Source organism: Paramormyrops kingsleyae, chromosome 3 (assembly GCF_048594095.1).
Source record: "Paramormyrops kingsleyae isolate MSU_618 chromosome 3, PKINGS_0.4, whole genome shotgun sequence".
Lineage (NCBI taxonomy): Eukaryota > Metazoa > Chordata > Actinopteri > Osteoglossiformes > Mormyridae > Paramormyrops > Paramormyrops kingsleyae.
This window is the reverse complement of record NC_132799.1, coordinates 32,634,052-32,653,305: the sequence shown is the minus strand read 5'-3', so window position 1 is coordinate 32,653,305 and position 19,254 is coordinate 32,634,052. Positions and strand designations below refer to the sequence as shown.

The following is a 19,254-nucleotide window of genomic DNA, read 5'->3' as shown; positions in this document are numbered from 1 at the left end:
AGGGACCCTATGATGAACCACTCTGGCAACCCAGGGATTTGAACCAGCAACCTTCTGCCTTCCATCCTAACCCACCGCGCCACACACCGCTCCCAGTATAAGGCTGGCTCAGTATGGTGGGTTCTCCTGTTTTCCACTCCCGCTTTTCACTGGTTACACATTACCCCTCCAGAGATGCCAGCATGCCATGAACAACACGGTTCTGTTCTCCAGATAATTACCAAACAAACAGCAAACCAAGAACACTGATATTAAAAAAAGGTTAATGCAAACATATCAGGCATCCAGGCAGAAAGACAGAAGTCTTTCTTTCAGAGGGAAATAAAATCTTTCCAAAGGTCACAACAGCATTGACATTTAGGAAGGCTGAATGAGCCAGGAGATTACTCTGGTCAAGTAATTGAAGACCAAGCTTTTCCATTCCACCAGTCCTGCTCGGTCAGAACATACATCTGTTACCCAAGAACTGTTATGTGTTCAGCTTCTTCTGGCAAAAACGTTCAGCTGAAACGTGGTGGAGCCACATAAACACAGTGAAGATGGCGCTCCAGGATTATCTACCGCGAGCTTCCACTTGGTCCAAGGAAATATCAACACATTGAATGCATTTATTCCGTGACGTCTTTGGATGTCTGATTTACATTACTTCATAAAAGTTTTATTTAAGCTTCAGGGTGAAATAAAGTGTTACAACCTCAGGCGATGTTAATGTGGGACTTTAAGGTAGAAAGTAAAACTCCATCCAAAAGAAGTTGCTCTGTTGTGGGTAAAGTCAATAAATAGTCTAAACCCAAGCACCTCTGATCGACAAGGAAGCCAAAAAATTAGACCTAAAGTATTTGAGGACTGAATAAAAGTACCAATATTCGCATGGAAATAGTGCCGGGGGCCTGTAGTATATAAGTACATTTACTTGTGGAATTTAGCCAACAATCAACAAAGGAATAGAAGCAGGCTTATGTTGCTCCAAATCACACATCCAACCTTCATCCTGATTAAGAAGGAAAAATATTTAATTGGTAACCTAGAGCTCACTATTTGTTAGATTCATTTTAGCTAAAACCAGACACGTTGTGCTTTATTTGGATTGATTTCACGCTCTTTGCAGTTAATTTTCCCTGCCAGGAGACTATAGCAGACAAACGGAATGAAATGTTTGCCGATTCATTTCTTGTAAATCAAAATTACATGGCAAAGAGTCCATTTTTATGATAAGAATAAATACATTTGGCTCTAAGGATGTTCTTCTTTTGCAATTTGTAAAACTTGATTTTGAAATTACTGTAAGTTCTTGAATTGGCGGTAACAGAAGAATATGAAATACAAATGTAATAAGCAGTTGGTTTTACTGGGTTTTATAAAGAATAAATTTATTAAGAAGAACTCAATGTAAAACAAACACATTTCATCCAGCCATCTGCCAACATGCTACTCTGGGTAGTGTTGTGGGAGGGACCAGTAGCCAATCCCAAACAGCACAGGATACAAAGCAGAGGTTTGCCCTGGATGGGATATCACTCCATTACAGAGTGTGCATACACACAGTCACACACTACCGGCTACTTAGTGACGCCACTTTGATCAGCTGCGTGCATTTGGACCCTGGGAACATATCAGGGCACCTAGAGGAGCCCAGCGTGACACGGGAAGAACATGCAAACCCCACATACATGCAAAGTATGCTGGATTCAAACCCTTCAACTGAGGAAATATGAGGCAAAAGAGCATCACATACATTCCTGCATCCTTAACCATCGATTTAAACATTGACCATTTCGTTAATAATCACAGGTATTCGATGCCGGCTATTCGTTGAGAATGTCGACACCCGAAAGGCAATTAAGAGTTTAACGACTTTAAATCGACAGCATTCCCAAGGTGTCTATAGCAAACAGCACTGCTATTTTAACTACACCCTCATGTCAAGCCAGACTTTTCATTGAAGCTGTAAGTAAATAAATATCTGAGTGTTGGCAGGCAGCCCCCCCAGTCCCCTATCCATGAACATTAGACGCCAGCGGGCGGGGGTGAAAGCCTTTGAATGTTTTAGCGCTCGTATCCGTATCTCTGCGGCCCTCCCACAGCTTTGGCAGAGAGCCACACGACACTGGAAGTCGCCCTGGTCAGGGCTGAAGTCGGCCTTCCCTCCATCTCCAGCTACACTTCCTGTGACATTTAGCAAGACACGCAATCCACTATTAGCTATGCTACAGACTTACTGAGCACTACAAACTAACAATTAGCAAAATTCTCACAAATTCATTCATGAATTCGGTATGTTTATAGAAAGGATGATACATTCATTTACAAAGAAGGGATTTGGGATTTATTACTGCGAAGAAGACAAACAAGGTTCCCTCAGAGCAAAAGCTTACCCTTAATAACAATGTCATTTTCAGATACTGAATTACTAGAGTAATTCTAATGAAATTAACACATAATGGCAAAATACTTAAGGCAATGTGTATTGCAACAAAAACTTAACATCACTTTTTTCCCTGTAATAATTTCTCTTGTATGTTAGATGATACAACTAATTTTGTAAATTGCTGAACACGGGCAATTAACGTCACAGGATGTCTTTGTATGTTTCCTAAATCAGGCTACGGGTGAACAGTTTGCTGGCCTACATGTGGCCTTAATTGGTATCAGAATATTAATGAGACCACGACCATGACCGTTTAGCTCAATTAATCCCAGTTCTCACCAAATTACAGCCCTATAGCCCTCGACCGAAGAGCACCTACAGTTAGTAATGGGAGAAGATGGACTTCATACCCACAGCAAGTAGCATTACTGTGCACTGCAAATCACTTTCTGCTTGAACCCAAATAGGAGAAGGCAGCCCCTTCATCCAATAGGAAGTTAGTTAAACCAATCAGTTACTGACCAGGCTCAATAGTCCCACCCACCAGTGGCCCCGAAGTCTGTTTTTTCCAAGCAGTACCATAACGTGCTACTTTAAATGATTCTTGAAATGATTTATAATAATCTGTTTTACTTTTACTTACTTACTAACCCCCAGCGAGAATCTGAGAGAGAGACGAATCGGCAGCAGTAAGGATGTAAATGATCTCTAAGAGTTTCCCATTCTTTGCACTCTGAGAATAATTAGTCAGGATAGGAGAATCTTTTGGGTCTGCTCATGCAAATGAACTTCATTTATACTCTCCCTTTACCATTCGTTTCCATTGTAAAGCTCTTAATAGGGAAAATTCCCAGAGTCAAACAATGAAAATAGCCCAGGAAAAGAACCCGTATCACTCTAGGTAGAAGCAATTACTGAGAACGATCTAACAAAATGTTGAAGAGTCAAGAGAAACACTTTTATTGTAAAAGTTGCTGAGGAAACGGGTAACCTGACAAACCAGAGGACAGAGGAAGAGTGCAGAGACAAACAAGAAGCTTTGGTGCTTTGAAAGCAACACTTCCTTTCAGCACAGCCACTGACACAAGATCTGAGGATGAGGAGGTTCAGCAGCCAGCAAAGTCACGTAATAATGCCCCGAAAGCGGATCAGCGGATCAGCGGATCAGGCAACGCAGCCGTGGCATCATTAGACTTCCTTAGGTAGGAGGACCAGAGCTACTGCATTCATTACAAAGTTCATTACAGCAGCACCCCCTTCAGAGCCCTGCAGAGGATCCCCCCCCCACTCCACCCACAAATCTCTGTCCTGAAAACATGCATCACATACACCACAAGCCGATTCTTTTAACATCCGCATGTCAGGGAACCGACCGGCGTGTTGCATCTTAAACTGGAGTGCATTACGTTAATCGCCCAGCATTAGGAGAGTGGGAGCGTTCCAGGTTTGCTTAGAAGCACAGAAGCACCTGCAGTTGTTTCCTCCATGTTCATCTGCGGGGGTAGCAGACCTTGGTCTCGGTATAATTTCTCCCACGCATGAGCAGGTTTCTGTCGATAACATAAGACGAGTGTGGAATATCGGCGCTCACATCAGCATCCTTTCTTCCCATGAGACCTAGCTACAGCCCTCCTGTCTCCAGGCACCATGAAGCGTTAAACTTCACATTAGTCACCCCGGAGGGTACTTAAGGCCGAGTACCTGCTGAGGAACCCCCACAGGGCGGCTGGTGGCGTTAGTGTCAGCATGAGCTGCATGAGGTAGGTGCCCCCCCAGAGCAGAGAGTCTCAGAATAACCACCACCCAAAGATAACTCTTTCCACCATCTTCTCTGTCTTTGGAAAGGTCACACTAGCGCTCTCGTCCGCTCAGAAGCAGTGAGGTATTTCCTTAAGTCAGAGATTTAATGTCCCCCACAGAGAAGAACTTTCTATTCTTTAATAATTCATCGGTTAGTGATATACCATTAGTACACAGTCCCAGTACTGGGGGGTCGATATTTCTCTGCACCCTGCCTCTAATGTTCCGCAGTTACATGCCCAATCGCTCACCCAGAAAGAACAAAAATGCAGAGCATGGAAAACTGTTTATAAAGACAAACACACACACACACACAAAAGTGCAGACACACACATGCGTACAAATCAAAGGGAAAGTGAGACCCATCTTTTGACGAGATCCTCGCTGCCTGTCTGGCTCCAATAATACAGATTCAGTAGCTGCATTAATCAATACAAATGATGTGATTTCCAAAACGCACATTAATTGATATGGACCTTTCATCTAACTGAAATATTATATCTTCATGTGAAGGGATTCAAAGGTTAGCGACGCAGCTTTGAGCTTCTGCTCAAAAAGTTTTACTGTTAGCCGCATTGATCTTAAATCCAAATAATATTTACTGGTACAATTCGAAAACTGAAACTGAGTGTTTTTCCATACAAACAGAAATGAATTTCGCCATGGAGCATAAATAGCATCAACTCTGATATTTTATGAAGGACATGACAGCCCTTGATGAAAGCCAGAAGTACTCACCAATGCCAATAAAGAACAACAAGGCTGCGTTTAGCCAATATCTCCATAAAGATTGCGCCCGGAGCACCATTCTTGAAAATGCAATAGATATTAACTGAGACAGAGAACCCTTTCAACATAACATAGGCCATTATAGCATACGCATATGCCGTAATGAGGAACAATAGAGCTCATTACAGTGAACTACACGTGTTCCATTATCATTACAGAGCTTGGCTGATGAACCTTGAGATTTGAATCGTAAACTGGTATGTGACACATAATGGCATTAGGCTTCCATTAAGAGCCCATGTTGTAGGTACTGTTAAACCCACTAGGTGTCCCAGAGGTCAGGGAGGCACCAGATGAGCTTATAAATATGCCGTATCAAAAGGTGGACATTCAACGTCACAACAAAGAATCTGTCAAAAGCATTTATATGGATATCAGAAACTATTATGGAAATCTAAATAATATTTAGAAATGAGTTTCAGTATCATATTAAATTAACCTTGCATTCACCTATGGAGATGTGAAAATGTACCTTCATCCTGCTATGAGATTTAAGGCAAAAAGGGGTGTGACGGTATCTGAAGGACCCCAGCCCAAGTCTATGTCAGGTCGAGGTTCAAGCTCAGACTGAGCGAGAGGTGCAGGGCTGCATGGAGCTGGACACATTCTGCCAGCCCAGCGATGGGGGCATTAAGGGCGGATTCATTTTCCCAGTGTCTTTTACGGTGGCCTTTCCCTCTTTAACCTGTCCACCAGTATGGGGTGAGAGACTGAAAGAGGTCACTGGGAGGTCATGGGGAGGTCAAAGAGAGATCACAGGCAGGGGGGAAGTTAGGATCATTCCAGGGTATCTGACAAAAATCCCGACCAGGGGGCAGTGCCTCGACAATAACGTTTGCTGACTGGTGGAGGGTGGAGGGGGGCCAGATTTCACGCCCCAGAGTCCTCCAGTCGTTGGCAACTAACAAGTTTAACAGTACAGTAACAAAAAAACTGAGAGGCTGATATGAAGTATTTCCCTTGTTGGCCAATTTAAAAAATACAATAAATCGACAGTCACATTTCGATGCGTCTGCTTACCCCGAGGAGCCGTGACTACGCCCCCCCCCCCCCCCCCCCCCCCCGACAGCGCACATGTGGCCCTCGCTGTCCTCAGCGCGCCATGGTCAGGCTGGCCAGCGCGACACGGCATCCGCTAACCGGTGACACCTTTCTGTTTGCACAGACGCTTCTCCTCCCGGCACTGAACACGTCCTGCCGCGTGCAGTAATAAGGACAGCACCAGTAATTCAATTCGCGCGCACGCTAATCATGCCGCAAAGTGTTCAGGCACATCGATCGACAAACCACACGTGCAGCGCGATAATTTTCTGTATTACAATACCGTTTCTCCCACATAAACGGGCATGCTAGGGCTTTCCTGTGCAATCGATATGTCCCTAAATGGTCTATATTTTTGGAAGGTGGGGGGGCACTGTTACTTCTTTGCATGATGATGAGATCAAGATGCAGTGGTTATGCTTTCAAAGGGTTCGACTGCTATCAAGTTCCTTCGACCGGTTCACTATTATAAGAATGCCTAATCCTTGTGGACGATCTGAAGTGAGTTTCCACTAGGGCCTAGTGAAACACACCAGATTTCTCGCTCCCGAGCTGCACCTGGCTGACCGAGAGACGCATCCAGGAAAGCAAACCTCCCGAGGAAAAGCAGCAAACCACTGCGACAGAAGGTTGGAAGCTCTGTCAGGCCCACGCGCCTCACACCCGAGCTGCTAGTTTCGGTGTAACTTGCTTAAACTCGCCTCTTCTGCACATTACTTGATGCTGGACGTCTTCCCATCAGAACACGTACCTTTGACATGTAACACGTCCACAAATACAGGTCAAGCACATTTTGAGAAACTTACTTTTGCCATACTAGACATTTAACCAAAAAAAATAAAAGAATCGCGGCTGATAGGAGACACAAACTTGAACTTTATCCAAACCTTTCTGGAAAATTCCGGAACATGCCAGCTTACCTGTATGACACTCCGAGTGAAATCTCCCCCATGTCACTGCAACGGGTTCAGCTCCAAAGTATGAACCAGAGAGACCATCTGTTTTCCGTATGACTAGAGAGCCACATTGCTCTCATTTTCGCTGAAGAGATAGCCACAGTATTCCAAAAAGGTTACGCAACATGAAACATCTGTGATTTCCCCTGTCTCCACCATATATAAAATGCTTCTTTCAGTGAAACACATCAATTGCTCTATCAGTCCTTCTGTGATTACAGTAATTCCAAATTACATTTAGTTTTCAAAGGTGACTGGCTTTTTGTTTATACTATCCGACAGTCTCCCTTTTTATCTTAAGTTATAAATTAAAATACGAATATGAAAAATGTTTTTAAATAGTTATATTAAATACATTTCCCTAGGGGGCAGCACGGTGGTGTAGGTGTTAGTAGCACTGTTGCCTCACACCTCTGTGAACTTGGTTTGAGTCTCCGCCCAGGTTCCATGTGTGTGGAGTTTGCATGTTCTCCCCGTGTCGTTGTGGGGTTTCCTCCGGGTACTCCGGTTTCCCCCCACAGTCCAAAGACATGCCAAGGCTGATTGGAGTTACCAGATTGCCCAAAGGTGTGCGTGTGGGAGTGACTGGTGTGTGAGTGACTGGTGTGTGAGTGACTGGTGCGTGAGTGACTGGTGTGTGAGTGACTGATGTGTGAGTGACTGGTGTGTGAGTGACTGGTGTGTGAGTGTATGGTGTGTGAGTGTATGGTGTGTGACTGTGCCCTGCGATGGGTTGGCGCCCCATCCTGGGTTGTTCCCTGCCTTGTGCCTATAGCCTCCAGGATAGGTTATTGACCCCTGTGACCTTGAATAGGATAAGTGGTTTCAGAAAATGGATGGATGGATATTACCCTAGTTCTTCTAGTCTGATATCGCTATCAAACTCTTTCCCAGTCCACATTGACTTCATAATTATACCTGGTTGATTTCCTTCAAAAGATATTGGGGGCGGAGGGAGCGAGCGAGCAATCATAAAAACACTACCAGATGTTGGAAATGTCCAAGGGAGAGATCCCATTTTATTGGACCAAAATGGCACAAAGATATAGCGGTGGACATTACGAACCGTACCAGACTAATCAGATGGGAACACTGGGAGCACAGTTCACTCAACAGCTTCTCAGTGGAACTTCAACAGTTGAAGCTCATTACTGGCAGCGACGCCATGACGATCTTCTGCTTTAGATCAGGCTACAATAGGTCAAAGTTGTTTCGATCAGCGCAGGATCACCCACAGGAAACGCCGCCCTTAACTGACCTTTGGACGACCCCATTGACACCATGCTTTAAATTCACACCCCCAATGGCAAATGGGGAAGGAGACACCAGGTACTGGGGCTATGAGTAATTATTTTCAAATAGAGCAATGGATAATTAAAGCTGGCCGTCCCGCTCTAGTGTCAGTAGGATGGTGAGTTACAGTCAGAGGGTGCATGCCCTCAACACCTGCTGTCTGAGAGAATGTCTCCAGTTTGCCAAGTTGGCACCAGTCTGCGTTTGACACTGGGTGGGCTTGTGGAGCCAACCAGGGGGAAGGTGCTTCGTTCTGAGCGGAAGCTGAAACAGCTTCAGTTTTTTTTTTAGATCATGAATGCTTTTATCCTCCCTGGGTCTTCTGTATTCCCTTTCGTTTCTTTACTCAGAGTTGCCTCATAGTTAACCCAGTTAGTGCCAAGAATTTCCAATATTGAAGATTAAAGAACCTTAAAGGAGCTTATGAAAAAAATATATCAAATATCACCACCTTTGACAACCTTTGAATAGGTACATCTTTCGTAAAACCCAACCAATTATCTTACTTTCCCCCGTGTGAGCCGATTAATGTGATCACCACTTGTTGCATGTTGAAAATCTTTACCTGCCGATCACAGAAACATTCCTGACCAGCCAGCCACTGTTTATATGTTTAGTCAACAAAAGTGGGTGTGTCGCTCACAGATCTGTGACTACACCTACTAACTTTTCAACCACAAGACCTTGCAAGACTAAACCATTCATTAGCGTATGAGGGATGACAGAAAAAGGCCTTACAATCTCTGCCGTGTCATTACTTGCATGTCGATTAATGCTGGCAAATGCTTCAGGTCTCTCGGTGCAATGAGATCTGAGGTTTCACTACAGCTACAGAAGCTTATAGCCCCGTTGCGGTATCATTACGACCCATAAAGGGCTCTCGTTAATGCTCGTCGGAATGCGAGCCCTAAACGGTTCTGAAAGGTAGATGAACGAGATGGAAGTCATAAATGGGGAAAACATTTGATCCAAAGCCAGTAAGAACCTAAGGGCCTATCCACAGGCAAATTGAAGATGGCCAAACAATTTTAGCCCGCTCAAATAACAGTCTGCAAAATTAAACGAGAACAATGCAGTCGTTTATTTTGCGCGTCCCGCCGTGCCGCAAGGTGACATTCCACGGAGGTGCAGATGTGACCACACGTGAGCGGTAACGTGAGCCTGCTGGCTGCGAAACTCAAGTGTACCGAGGAATGCGAGACGATAACATCGGACGCCGTCTTTATTTTTCTGAACATCCAAAAATAAACAAGCCCGATCCTCACCCAGGCCTCCACCTGGCTCTCACTCCCAGATGAAGAAGTCCTCAGATCAGCTATTCTGTGCAGGACCCTGAGGGACTGAAGGCCAGCCAGGCCACAGTAACTGAGTAAGCAGCTCTTCATGTGCAATACAGGCCTGGACCCACATGGAAACCAAAGTCTTCTGGGTACATGATCTATCATGATAATTTCCCATCATGGTTACTTCTTAAATGTTAAAATGAGATGAAATAGCCCATATTTTCCTCAGTGCAGACCCACAAAGTGTTACTATAGAGAACACACTAAGCATGGATACCTTGCTGTCTGTTGTCTATGGGCAACAGAGTCATCTGTGGAGTGTTGATACAGGTTCACTGAAATTTATCAAGCTCTTTTTACTAGAAGTGCACAAACGAGGGTATGTTGCTTCAAGCCTCAGTCTCAGTCCGATTTTTTTTAGAAAAGATCAGAGATTTGATAACTTCTTCCACACACAATTCACTAATTAGCATCTGCAGATAGGTATTGCTGCACAACTTAGTTGGAACTGAGATAAAGATAGCGGTGCCTCCCTAATTTACTTTCGGTTCATTTTGTTCCACTAAAAAACCCTGACTGGCCTCGTGGCAGAGGCTACTTTTCACAACTCGTCTAAAAGTTGGCCACACACCTCTCCAGCCCCGGACGAGGATCTCTAGCGCTGCTCAAAATTCTCACGACGCTCGGACAAACGTCCAAACTCTGCCGTCAAGATGTTCCGGAAACGGCGTGCAGATGCCCGCGCGGCGTAAGGAGATGGGCGGCCGCTGGCGCCACTCAAATGTGGCAGATTCCTCGCGTGTAGCCTGGCCGGGAAGCACATGCTCGCGCTCGCCTCCAGATGCGAGGACCTGCCGATCCACAGCTGCCGATCCCTCACGGACATCACGTGGCTCCACTTCGGTACCAGTGAAGCTTAGAAGGCTGGGCGGGCGGCCCTGATTCCTTTGTTCCAGGCTGCAGAGACCAGCTGAGGGCCATACTTCTGTTGCAAACAGGGCTTACGGGACATTCATCCTCTGCTACAGTATATAGCAAGTTTACGAAGCCAGCTGCAGTACCCTTAAACAAGGTACTTAAAAAGAACCGCTCCAATAAAATATCGTGGCTGATTTCAGATAACAGCGTCAATTATCCAGTAAATGTAAGGTCCCCACACCTATTAATAGTGGGCCTCCATTTCAGCCTGATCTCAGGTGCTACGTGACATAAAAGTCCAATTTGTGCTTTCGTTTATTGCGATTCCAGCAGAAGATGTACACATGGAGAACAGGTGTGCGCCAGGCAAAGGGAGCCTTGCATGCATCGAAACTAATTTGTCTGACTAATAAGCTTTTAGGTTTTTGATTGAAAGGAAGCCTCCAGAAAACAGGAGAGTACAAAACGTATGCTTTTTATATTTAATGCATCTGTATTGGTGTGGGAGAGAAAGAAGAATGGACTACAGATAACAGTACCAGGAATTCTACAAAAAAGGATACAGAAATCAGGCTTTAAAACACCCTATTCTAGTGGTCTGCTTCATCCTTCCCAACGTGTCAGTCAATTCAGCCGAGAGTTTCAGATTCATTTATTTATCAAAGGAATACTAAACTTCTCCATCACATAAAATGCCAGCTCTATTGCTTTCAGCCATATCATTCGATAACTCTGAAAACTTGCAAAAATTATGGTCTGCATGAGCAAATGTTTCTTAAAAGCGTATTATAAACTAAAACAGGGATATGGCTTCCCTGCCGATATCCAGGCTGGTCTCTTAGGATCATTATCCCCTGGAACTGAGAACTCACCATTTTCCAAATGATTCATTACTTATTTAAAAACTGGAAAAGGAATAAAGGGACTCACAGGGGGGGCAGGGGGGGTCTGGGTCAGGGCATGCAGCCTGTGCTAAATCCCGAAAATTTGATCCACGATCTCTTCTATGCTTATTCCCTTTATCAAAGACACCTTCTCTGTTGTCTCAAACACTCTGGATGTCGAGTTCTGGCTAAAAACTCAGTGATTTATTGTTATTATTATTTAGCAGATGTGTTTGCCCAAAGCGACATATATCTCAGAAAGCAGGATCAGCCAGCATTTGGGGTTATACGCTTTGCTCAAGCCACGAGATGGGAACTGCTGATTGTCTGATGACAGACACAGAGTCTTACCCCGCACAGCCAGCCCAGACACACCGCGCACAAGATACAACTGACACGGGCTGGAAACCAGCTCCTAACAGCAGTGATCGCCAACCAATCAAGTTACCCAGCATGTTGGACACAACTGCCTTCCTATCCAGGTGGCGCAAAGAGATTTCCGGAGACTTGCCATGCTATCATAACCCCTGAAAACGCACAGACGACCCTGGCCCTCGGGGCCTCTCGGGGGCCCCAAGCACCAGCTCAATATCCATGGGGGCATTGACATCTCCCTGGCCGACCCGTGACAAGTAGCTTTTTCCCATTCATGACGTTACTGCCACGTCCTCTTCAGTCCCAGGCTGCCTCTGTGATCTAAGACTGGCAGGTCACTGCAACTTACGCGGGCTTTGCATCGACTGGAGGCTATCAGCCATGAATTATAGAAAGTGCCATTTTCACATTGAGGGGCTCCCTTTCCACAGCTTTAATGTGCAGCCAGGACAGGAATCTGGTCATAACCGATGGCAGATGATTACTCAGACGCTGGTTGGACGGCTTGGTAAACATGCAATATAAAAACACCTTTCAATCCGGCGCCGGCTTTGGCTTCCGTCACATTGACCCGTTTTATCATGCGGACGAGAAACAGGCTTGATTGACTATTAAGCCAACTAAGTTTCACTCTGCACTCTGAGCATCTCTAGGTATGTTTGAAACATATGGCACCAGGACATACATTCCCATGACTCTGGACATACTTGTTAGCAGAAACCTGAGTCTCTAAATGGTGGATAAAATTTAAAGCTACACAGAATAATGATGGCATTTGTTGGCTCTGTAAACTATTTCAAGCCATCCAGCCGCCACTCACTAAAGGGTCAGTCTTCCCCCAAAGATGACTGATAATAGACCTTCATTATTTCCACATACTTCGGGCTTAGAAAATATGCAGCCTGGCCATTCGCCTAATTAAATCCACTTTGACTGAAACACCTTCAAATAGGTGCCCTCACTGGCACTTCACGTTTGATGTTAGCCACGAGTATCAGAAACTTACTTATGAGGGACAAGTCACAGTGGGGCACGTATTTAAAGCTTCATCCGGACATGATGAAAGCCATTTCTCACCGTCTCCCTTTGAAAGCAGGGTTTTTTTTGTGTGAAACAGCTAATCTGACTATGATTAGCAGATCGATATCTCCTCTGAGTGTGTCAAACAGCTCTGAAAACATTCTTTGGGGTGCAGCTATTAGGCTAAATCAAACACATGAAATGTGTTACAAGGAATTCTACTTGCTTGTTTTCCAGTACCCTTATTTGGATTGTGCAGTGTGGAATAATGCGAACTGGAAGGAACAAAGTAGAAAAAAATAACTTTTAAAGACTTAGTTTCAAACAACCCACACAGTGAATAGAAATTCCCTAAGGTGGAATACAGCATCTCTTTTCACAAAGGGATTGTAAACAACTGCTTGGTGGACAAGCACCATTCCCAACAGCACTCCACAAATCTTTACACAATGAGTGCCCTGTTGAGGCCTTTTCTACTCACCCCAGGGGTGTATAGGGGGCGGAGCCACAGGGGCACTGGCTCCAACTGAAAGGTGATTGGTCCCCACAGTGCCCCCTCCTTTGCCACTCACTAATTCAAAACATATCATTGGCTAATGATAAGGTTGGCCCCTCTGTATGACTCATGGCCCCTTTTATTCCCCCCACCCCAAAACATCCTAGAATCCCCCCTACTCACCCCAGCCTCTCTTTTCTCTCTGCAAGCCGCACTGCAAACCCTAATACTATTGTCCTTCCCCACCTGGTCCTTAATTTTTATTTCAACCACATCAAGCCTAATATTAATATGTGTTTACATGGCTGCAGCTGCTTTTAAAGCACTGATGTTGTCAGAGTATGTTTTAACACTGTCTGCTCACTTGTCTGACTTTGATTTTGTGTCTCCTATGGAATCTGGATTAAATTTGTAGGTGAAGAACTGCCAAAGTCTGAATTTCCATTATGGGCCATAGTTTGTCCCTATTCATTGCAACAAAGTGAAAGCAGAGAGCATCATTAAACAAAAAGCATAAGGGAGAGTATCAGTAGTCCTACCTTCTTCTGGTCCTCCAGCATTTGACTTGTTGACTTCTTCCCATGCTTGGCTGTTTCTGATGGTAAATCCATCCCTTCATAAAAACAGACACTATCCCGGAATTAAAAAAGCAAAATACCCAAGCAAAGGGGAAGGTGAGGGTGGGGGGCTATAAGCAGCCAAGCGCACTGTGTCCCCAAAAAGCACCTTCACTGAACTCCAAGGGCTCCATTGATTGGCTGATGGCCTTTCAGGACACACGGTATTCAGGTGAAGAGGTAAATATTAACCCAGATCAGCACATGGCGAGAAAGCAAAACACCTCTGCAGCAGAACCACCTGTTGGCAAGTTCTTTGGCTTTCAGCCAGTGACAAAATAGTATCCAGTCCACAGGTTTGGTCTTCACATCTGAAACAAAATAATATTTCTTAGAGCCACTGAAAATAATCAAGGCATTCAAGAGAAAACACACTGCTGTGTTTTTACCATAATCAAAGTCACATTACCAAAAGAGAAACAGTACTTGCAAAAGTAACCAAAAGTATGATGATACGTACACATGAAAGAATTGAGTTTTACACTCCAATCTTTAATAGCTTAAAAAAGTCCCATGTGTTCCAAGTTGTAGTGGGTCACTTGTGGCCTAAGGTCATTTGTTGCTCAGTGTCAGAACCACAAACCTGGAGGCTTTATATGTGCTGCAATCTATTGTTCTTTATTGTTCTGAGAGAATGGCTTCATACTGAGGATAACAGAACAGTAATACTTAAGTAAGAGACAATCCAAGAGTGAGAGCAAATGATTCTTTCTGCACATTAAATAAAAAGACATGTGTTGGACTGGCCCTCTCCTAGAGCCGACACCTTATCGTGGGGGAGGGGTTTGCGTGTTCCAATGATCCCAGGAGCTACGTTGCCGGGGGCTTTATGCCCCTGGTAGGGTCACCCAAGGCAAACAGGTCCTGGGTGAGGAACCAGACGAAGTGCGGCTCACAAGACCCCAATGAAGAAAAAGATAATGGAACCACGGTTTCCCTTGCCTGGACGCGGGTCACCGGGGCCCCCCCCTGGAGCCAGGCCTGGGGGTGGGGCTTCGATGGTGAGCGCCTGGTGGCCAGGCCTGTACTAGATATAGTCGGGCTCGCCTCGACGCACAGCTTGGGCTCTGGAACCAGTCTCCTTGAGGGGAGTTGGACCCTTTTCCACTCTGGAGTTGCCCGTGGGGAGAGGCGCCGAGCGGGGGTGGGCATACTTATTGCCCCCTGGCTGGGCGCCTGTACATTGGGGTTTACCGCAGTGGACGAGAGGGTAGCCTCCCTTCGCCTTCGGGTGGGGGGACGGGTTCTGACTGTTGTTTGCGCTTATGCGGCAAGCGGCAGTTCAGAATACCCACCCTTTTTGGAGTCCTTGGAAGGGGTGTTGGAGAGCACTCCTCCTGGGGACTCTTTTGTTCTGCTGGGGGACTTCAATGCTCACGTGAGCAATGACAGTGAGCCATGGAGTGGCGTGATTGGGAGGAACGGCCCCCCCGATCTGAACCCAAGCGGTGCTTTGTTGTTGGACTTCTGTGCTCGTCACGGATTGTCCATAATGAACACCATGTTCAGGCATAAGGGTGTCCATATGTGCACTTGGCACCAGGACACCTTAGGCCGCAGTTCGATGATTGACTTTGTAGTCGTGTCATCGGACTTGCGGCCGCATGTCTGGGACACTCGGGTGAAGAGAGGGGCGGAGCTGTCAACTGATCACTACCTGGTGGTGGGTTGGCTCCGCTGGTGGGGGAGGAAGCCGGCCAGGCCTGGCAGGCCCAAGCGTATAGTGAGGGTCTGCTGGGAACATCTGGCAGAATCCCCTGTCAGGAGGAGTTTCAACTCCTACCTCCGGCAGAATTTCTCCCATGTCCCGGGGGAGGCAGGGGACATTGAGTCCGAATGGGCCATGTTCCGCGCCACCATTGTGGAGGCGGCTGACCAGAGCTGTGGCCGTAAGGTGGTCGGTGCCTGTCCTATCGGGCCTTTTTAGCCTGTGGGACTCCAGAGGCAGCTGACAGCTACCGGCAGGCCAAGCGGGATGCAGCTTCGGCGGTCGCTGAAGCAAAAACTCGGGTGTGGGAGGAGTTTGGCGAGATCATGGAAAATGACTTCCGGATGGCTTCGAGGCGATTCTGGTCCACCATCCGGCAGCTCCGGGCGGGAAAGCGGCGCAACATCAACACTGTTTACGGTGGGGATGGGGTGCTGCTGTCCTCAACTCGGGACATTTTGGGTCGGTGGAGGGAGTACTTCGAAGACCTCCTCAATCCCACCAACACGTATGGGGGGAGTATGGGGACTTGGGTGTGGACTCCCCTATCTCTAGGGCGGAGGTCGCTGAGGTGGTTAAAAAGCTCCTCAGTGGCCGGGCCCCAGGGGTGGATGAGATCCGCCTGGAGTTCCTTAAGGCTCTGGATGCTGTGGGGCTGTCCTGGTTGACACGCATGTGCAGCATCGCGGTGGTGGTCCCCCTATTTAAGAAGGGGGACCGGAGGGTGTGCTCCAACTATAGGGGGGTCATACTCCTCAGCCTCCCTGGTAAGGTCTATTCGGGGGTTCTGGAGAGGAGGGTCTTCCGGATTGTCGAACCTCGGATTCAGGAGGAGCAGTGTGGTTTTCGCCCTGGCCGTGGAACAGTGGATCAGCTCTATACTCTCCGCAGGGTTTTGGAGAGTTCATGGGAGTTTGCCCAACCAGTCTACATGTGTTTTGTGGACTTGGAGAAGGCATTTGACCGTGTCCCTCGAGGAGTCCTGTGGGGGGTGCTCCGGGAGTATGGGGTGCCGGGCATCCTTTTAAGAGCTGTTCAGTCCCTGTATGACTGGTGCCAGAGCCTGGTCCGCATGGGCGGCAATAAGTTGGACTCGTATCCATTGAGGGTTGGACTCCATCAGGGCTGCCCTTTATCACCGATTCTGTTCATACTTTTTATGGACAGAATTTCTAGGCGCAGCCAGGGCATTGAGGGTGTCCGGTTTGGTGACCTCAGGATTAGGTCTCTGTTTTTTGCAGATGATGTGGTTCTGTTGGCCTCATTAGACCGTGACCTTCAGCTCTCACTTCAGACAGTTTGCAGCCGAGTGTGAAGTGGCTGGGGTGAGAATCAGCACCTCCAAATCCGAGACCATGGTCCTCAGCCGGAAAAGGGTAGAATGCTCTCTCCGAGTCGGGGATGGGGTCCTCCCCCAAGAGGAGGAGTTTAAGTATCTCGGGGTCTTGTTCACGAGTGAGGGGACGATGGAGCGGGAGATCGACAGGCGGATCGGTGCGGCGTCCGCAGTGATGCAGGCGCTGCATCGGTCTGTCATGGTGAAGAAGGAGCTGAGCCAAAAGGCAAAGCTCTCGATTTACCAGTCGATCTACATTCCTACCCTCACCTATGGTCACGAGCTGTGGGTAGTGATCGAAAGAACGAGATCGCGAGTGCAAGCAGCCGAAATAAGTTTCCTCTGCAGGGTGGCTGGGCTCTCCCTTAGAGATAGGGTGAGGAGCTTGGTCATTCGGAAGGGACTGAGAGTAGAGCCGCTGCTCCTCCGCATTGAGAGGAGCCAGGTGAGGTGGCTCGGGCATCTGATTAGGATGCCTCCTGGACGCCTCCTTGGTGAGGTGTTCTGGGCATGTCCCACTGGGAGGAGGCCCCGGGGAAGACCCAGGACACGCTGGAGGGACTATGTCTCTCGGCTGGCCTGGGAACGCCTCGGGATTCCCCCAGAGGAGCTGGATGAAGTGGCTGGGGAGAGGGAAGTCTGGGTTTCCCTGCTGAGACAGCTGCCTCCGCAACCCGACCTCGGATTAAGCGGGAGATGATGGATGGATGGATGGATGGATGGATGGATGGGTGGTGTTGGACTGGCACCCCGTTCAGAGTCCTCGCAGTATTCGTGCCCAACCCTGCCTGGCATAGGCTCCCCACATAACCCTGTAACAGATGGATGGATGGATGGATGGAACCAATAAACCAATCCCAGAAAAGTCACCCCTGTAGGAACAAACGCAATACGTTACATGAATTATATCTGTCCATTAGCTGCATTCTGCATTTATATGTTTGTTCAAAGCGACATATAGGTCAAGGTCAAACAGCAGGGTCAGAAGGGGTCCCAGGAGCAACTGGGATTAAGGTCTATGCTAAGTAAGGTCAGGTAAGGGATGAAGGTCAATGGCCCAACAGTGACATCTCTCTATCTGCCCCAGGATTTTAACCATTGACCACAGGCCAAAAGAGCCCAAACCTACAGAGTCTGTATGTCCCAGTTGGTCTGCTGGAAAATCCCACAACTGGGAGGAATGTATGTCAGTCAGGCCTCTAGATAACCTCAGAAGTTCAGGAGTCACCTGCCAAACAGATGGCTATCTATAGGGGGGGGGGGGGGGGGGTCATCACAACCATTGTCTCACATATGATTCTCACTGCAGCCAGGGAGTCAAATACTTAGAAGAACACGACTGTATCTGTGCATCAGTGCAATCCCAGAGCAAACACACAAAGGTCATGAATATTACATGGATGCTGATAATCTTCTGTGACGCCAGCTTCATTGTCCTCCATATGAGGGTTTATCTGCACCAGGGGTATTCTCAACAGAGCAAACAAGCTCCATGACGTACAAGAAGCATGTGTGGGGTATGATTCTTGATGTCAGGAACAGAGGCGGTCTTCATGTTTTCTTTTAGCAAGCTGTCAGTTAGAAGGAGGATGTTAAAAAACCACAGTAAAGGTTGCGCCTGAAGGACAACACTGATGGGCGAAAACGAGAAAAGTAGGACAAGCTTGGGAGGCAGTCAGTAGAAGGAGAAGGATTAGTATGTTCTGAACGGCTCTAAGTATTCAACATGTGCATGAGGCTTTCAACACCGACAGAAGAAAATATGCAGCGTTGAAAAAACATGGCGGTGTGGACATGCACTTCAGCGAAAACTGGTGTAGCCCCTTAAATGATGCAATACAGCAACCACAATTGGGGAGCATTTCCAACACGAGCCCTGACCCCATGGAATAAAACTGCCAGATCACCCTCTGCGGCGACTAAGCGTATTTCTCATGACGCTGGGATGAGCGTCATCAAAAGCAGCTCCAGATGCAGCCCCATGGAGCTGCCGGCCCTGGAAAATGTAAAACAAGCTGGTTCTGCTTCAGGGACAGCCCACGTTACTGGTGTCACTGTCAGATGTTCTCGTGACTGACATGGTTTCCAGACAAGAAATTGTTGTAAGCTACCTGAGAATTCTGGAAATTCTCTGTCCTTGACCTTTATAAGAAAGACCACTCGATTTCTTACCAGTATAAAACTACAGAAAAAAGGGAAATTGTCAAGGTAATAAGGTAACACACATACACACACATTCACACATGTACATGCTGCATCTGTACAAGTTATTAATATGCATTGACTGTACAGTATATGAATATATTAGCATAAATGTATTAAGTATCCATCAAAATTACAGTCAGATTTTGCCTTATATTTACATTCTGA

General features: G+C 46.8%; 1 protein-coding gene across 3 annotated transcripts in view; it reads right to left on the bottom strand.

The window, feature by feature from the left end:
• The window catches only part of LOC111843402 (neuron navigator 3), a 219,309-nt gene that overhangs the window by 144,270 nt on the left and 55,785 nt on the right, over positions 1–19,254 (bottom strand). For all 3 annotated transcript variants that reach the window (XM_023810970.2, XM_023810967.2, XM_023810968.2), the window contains one exon: positions 13,763–14,151. In XM_023810970.2, coding sequence (XP_023666738.1) covers positions 13,763–13,834 — 72 coding nt within the window. In that variant the 5' untranslated portion in view covers positions 13,835–14,151. The remainder of the gene's footprint in view (positions 1–13,762; positions 14,152–19,254) is intronic.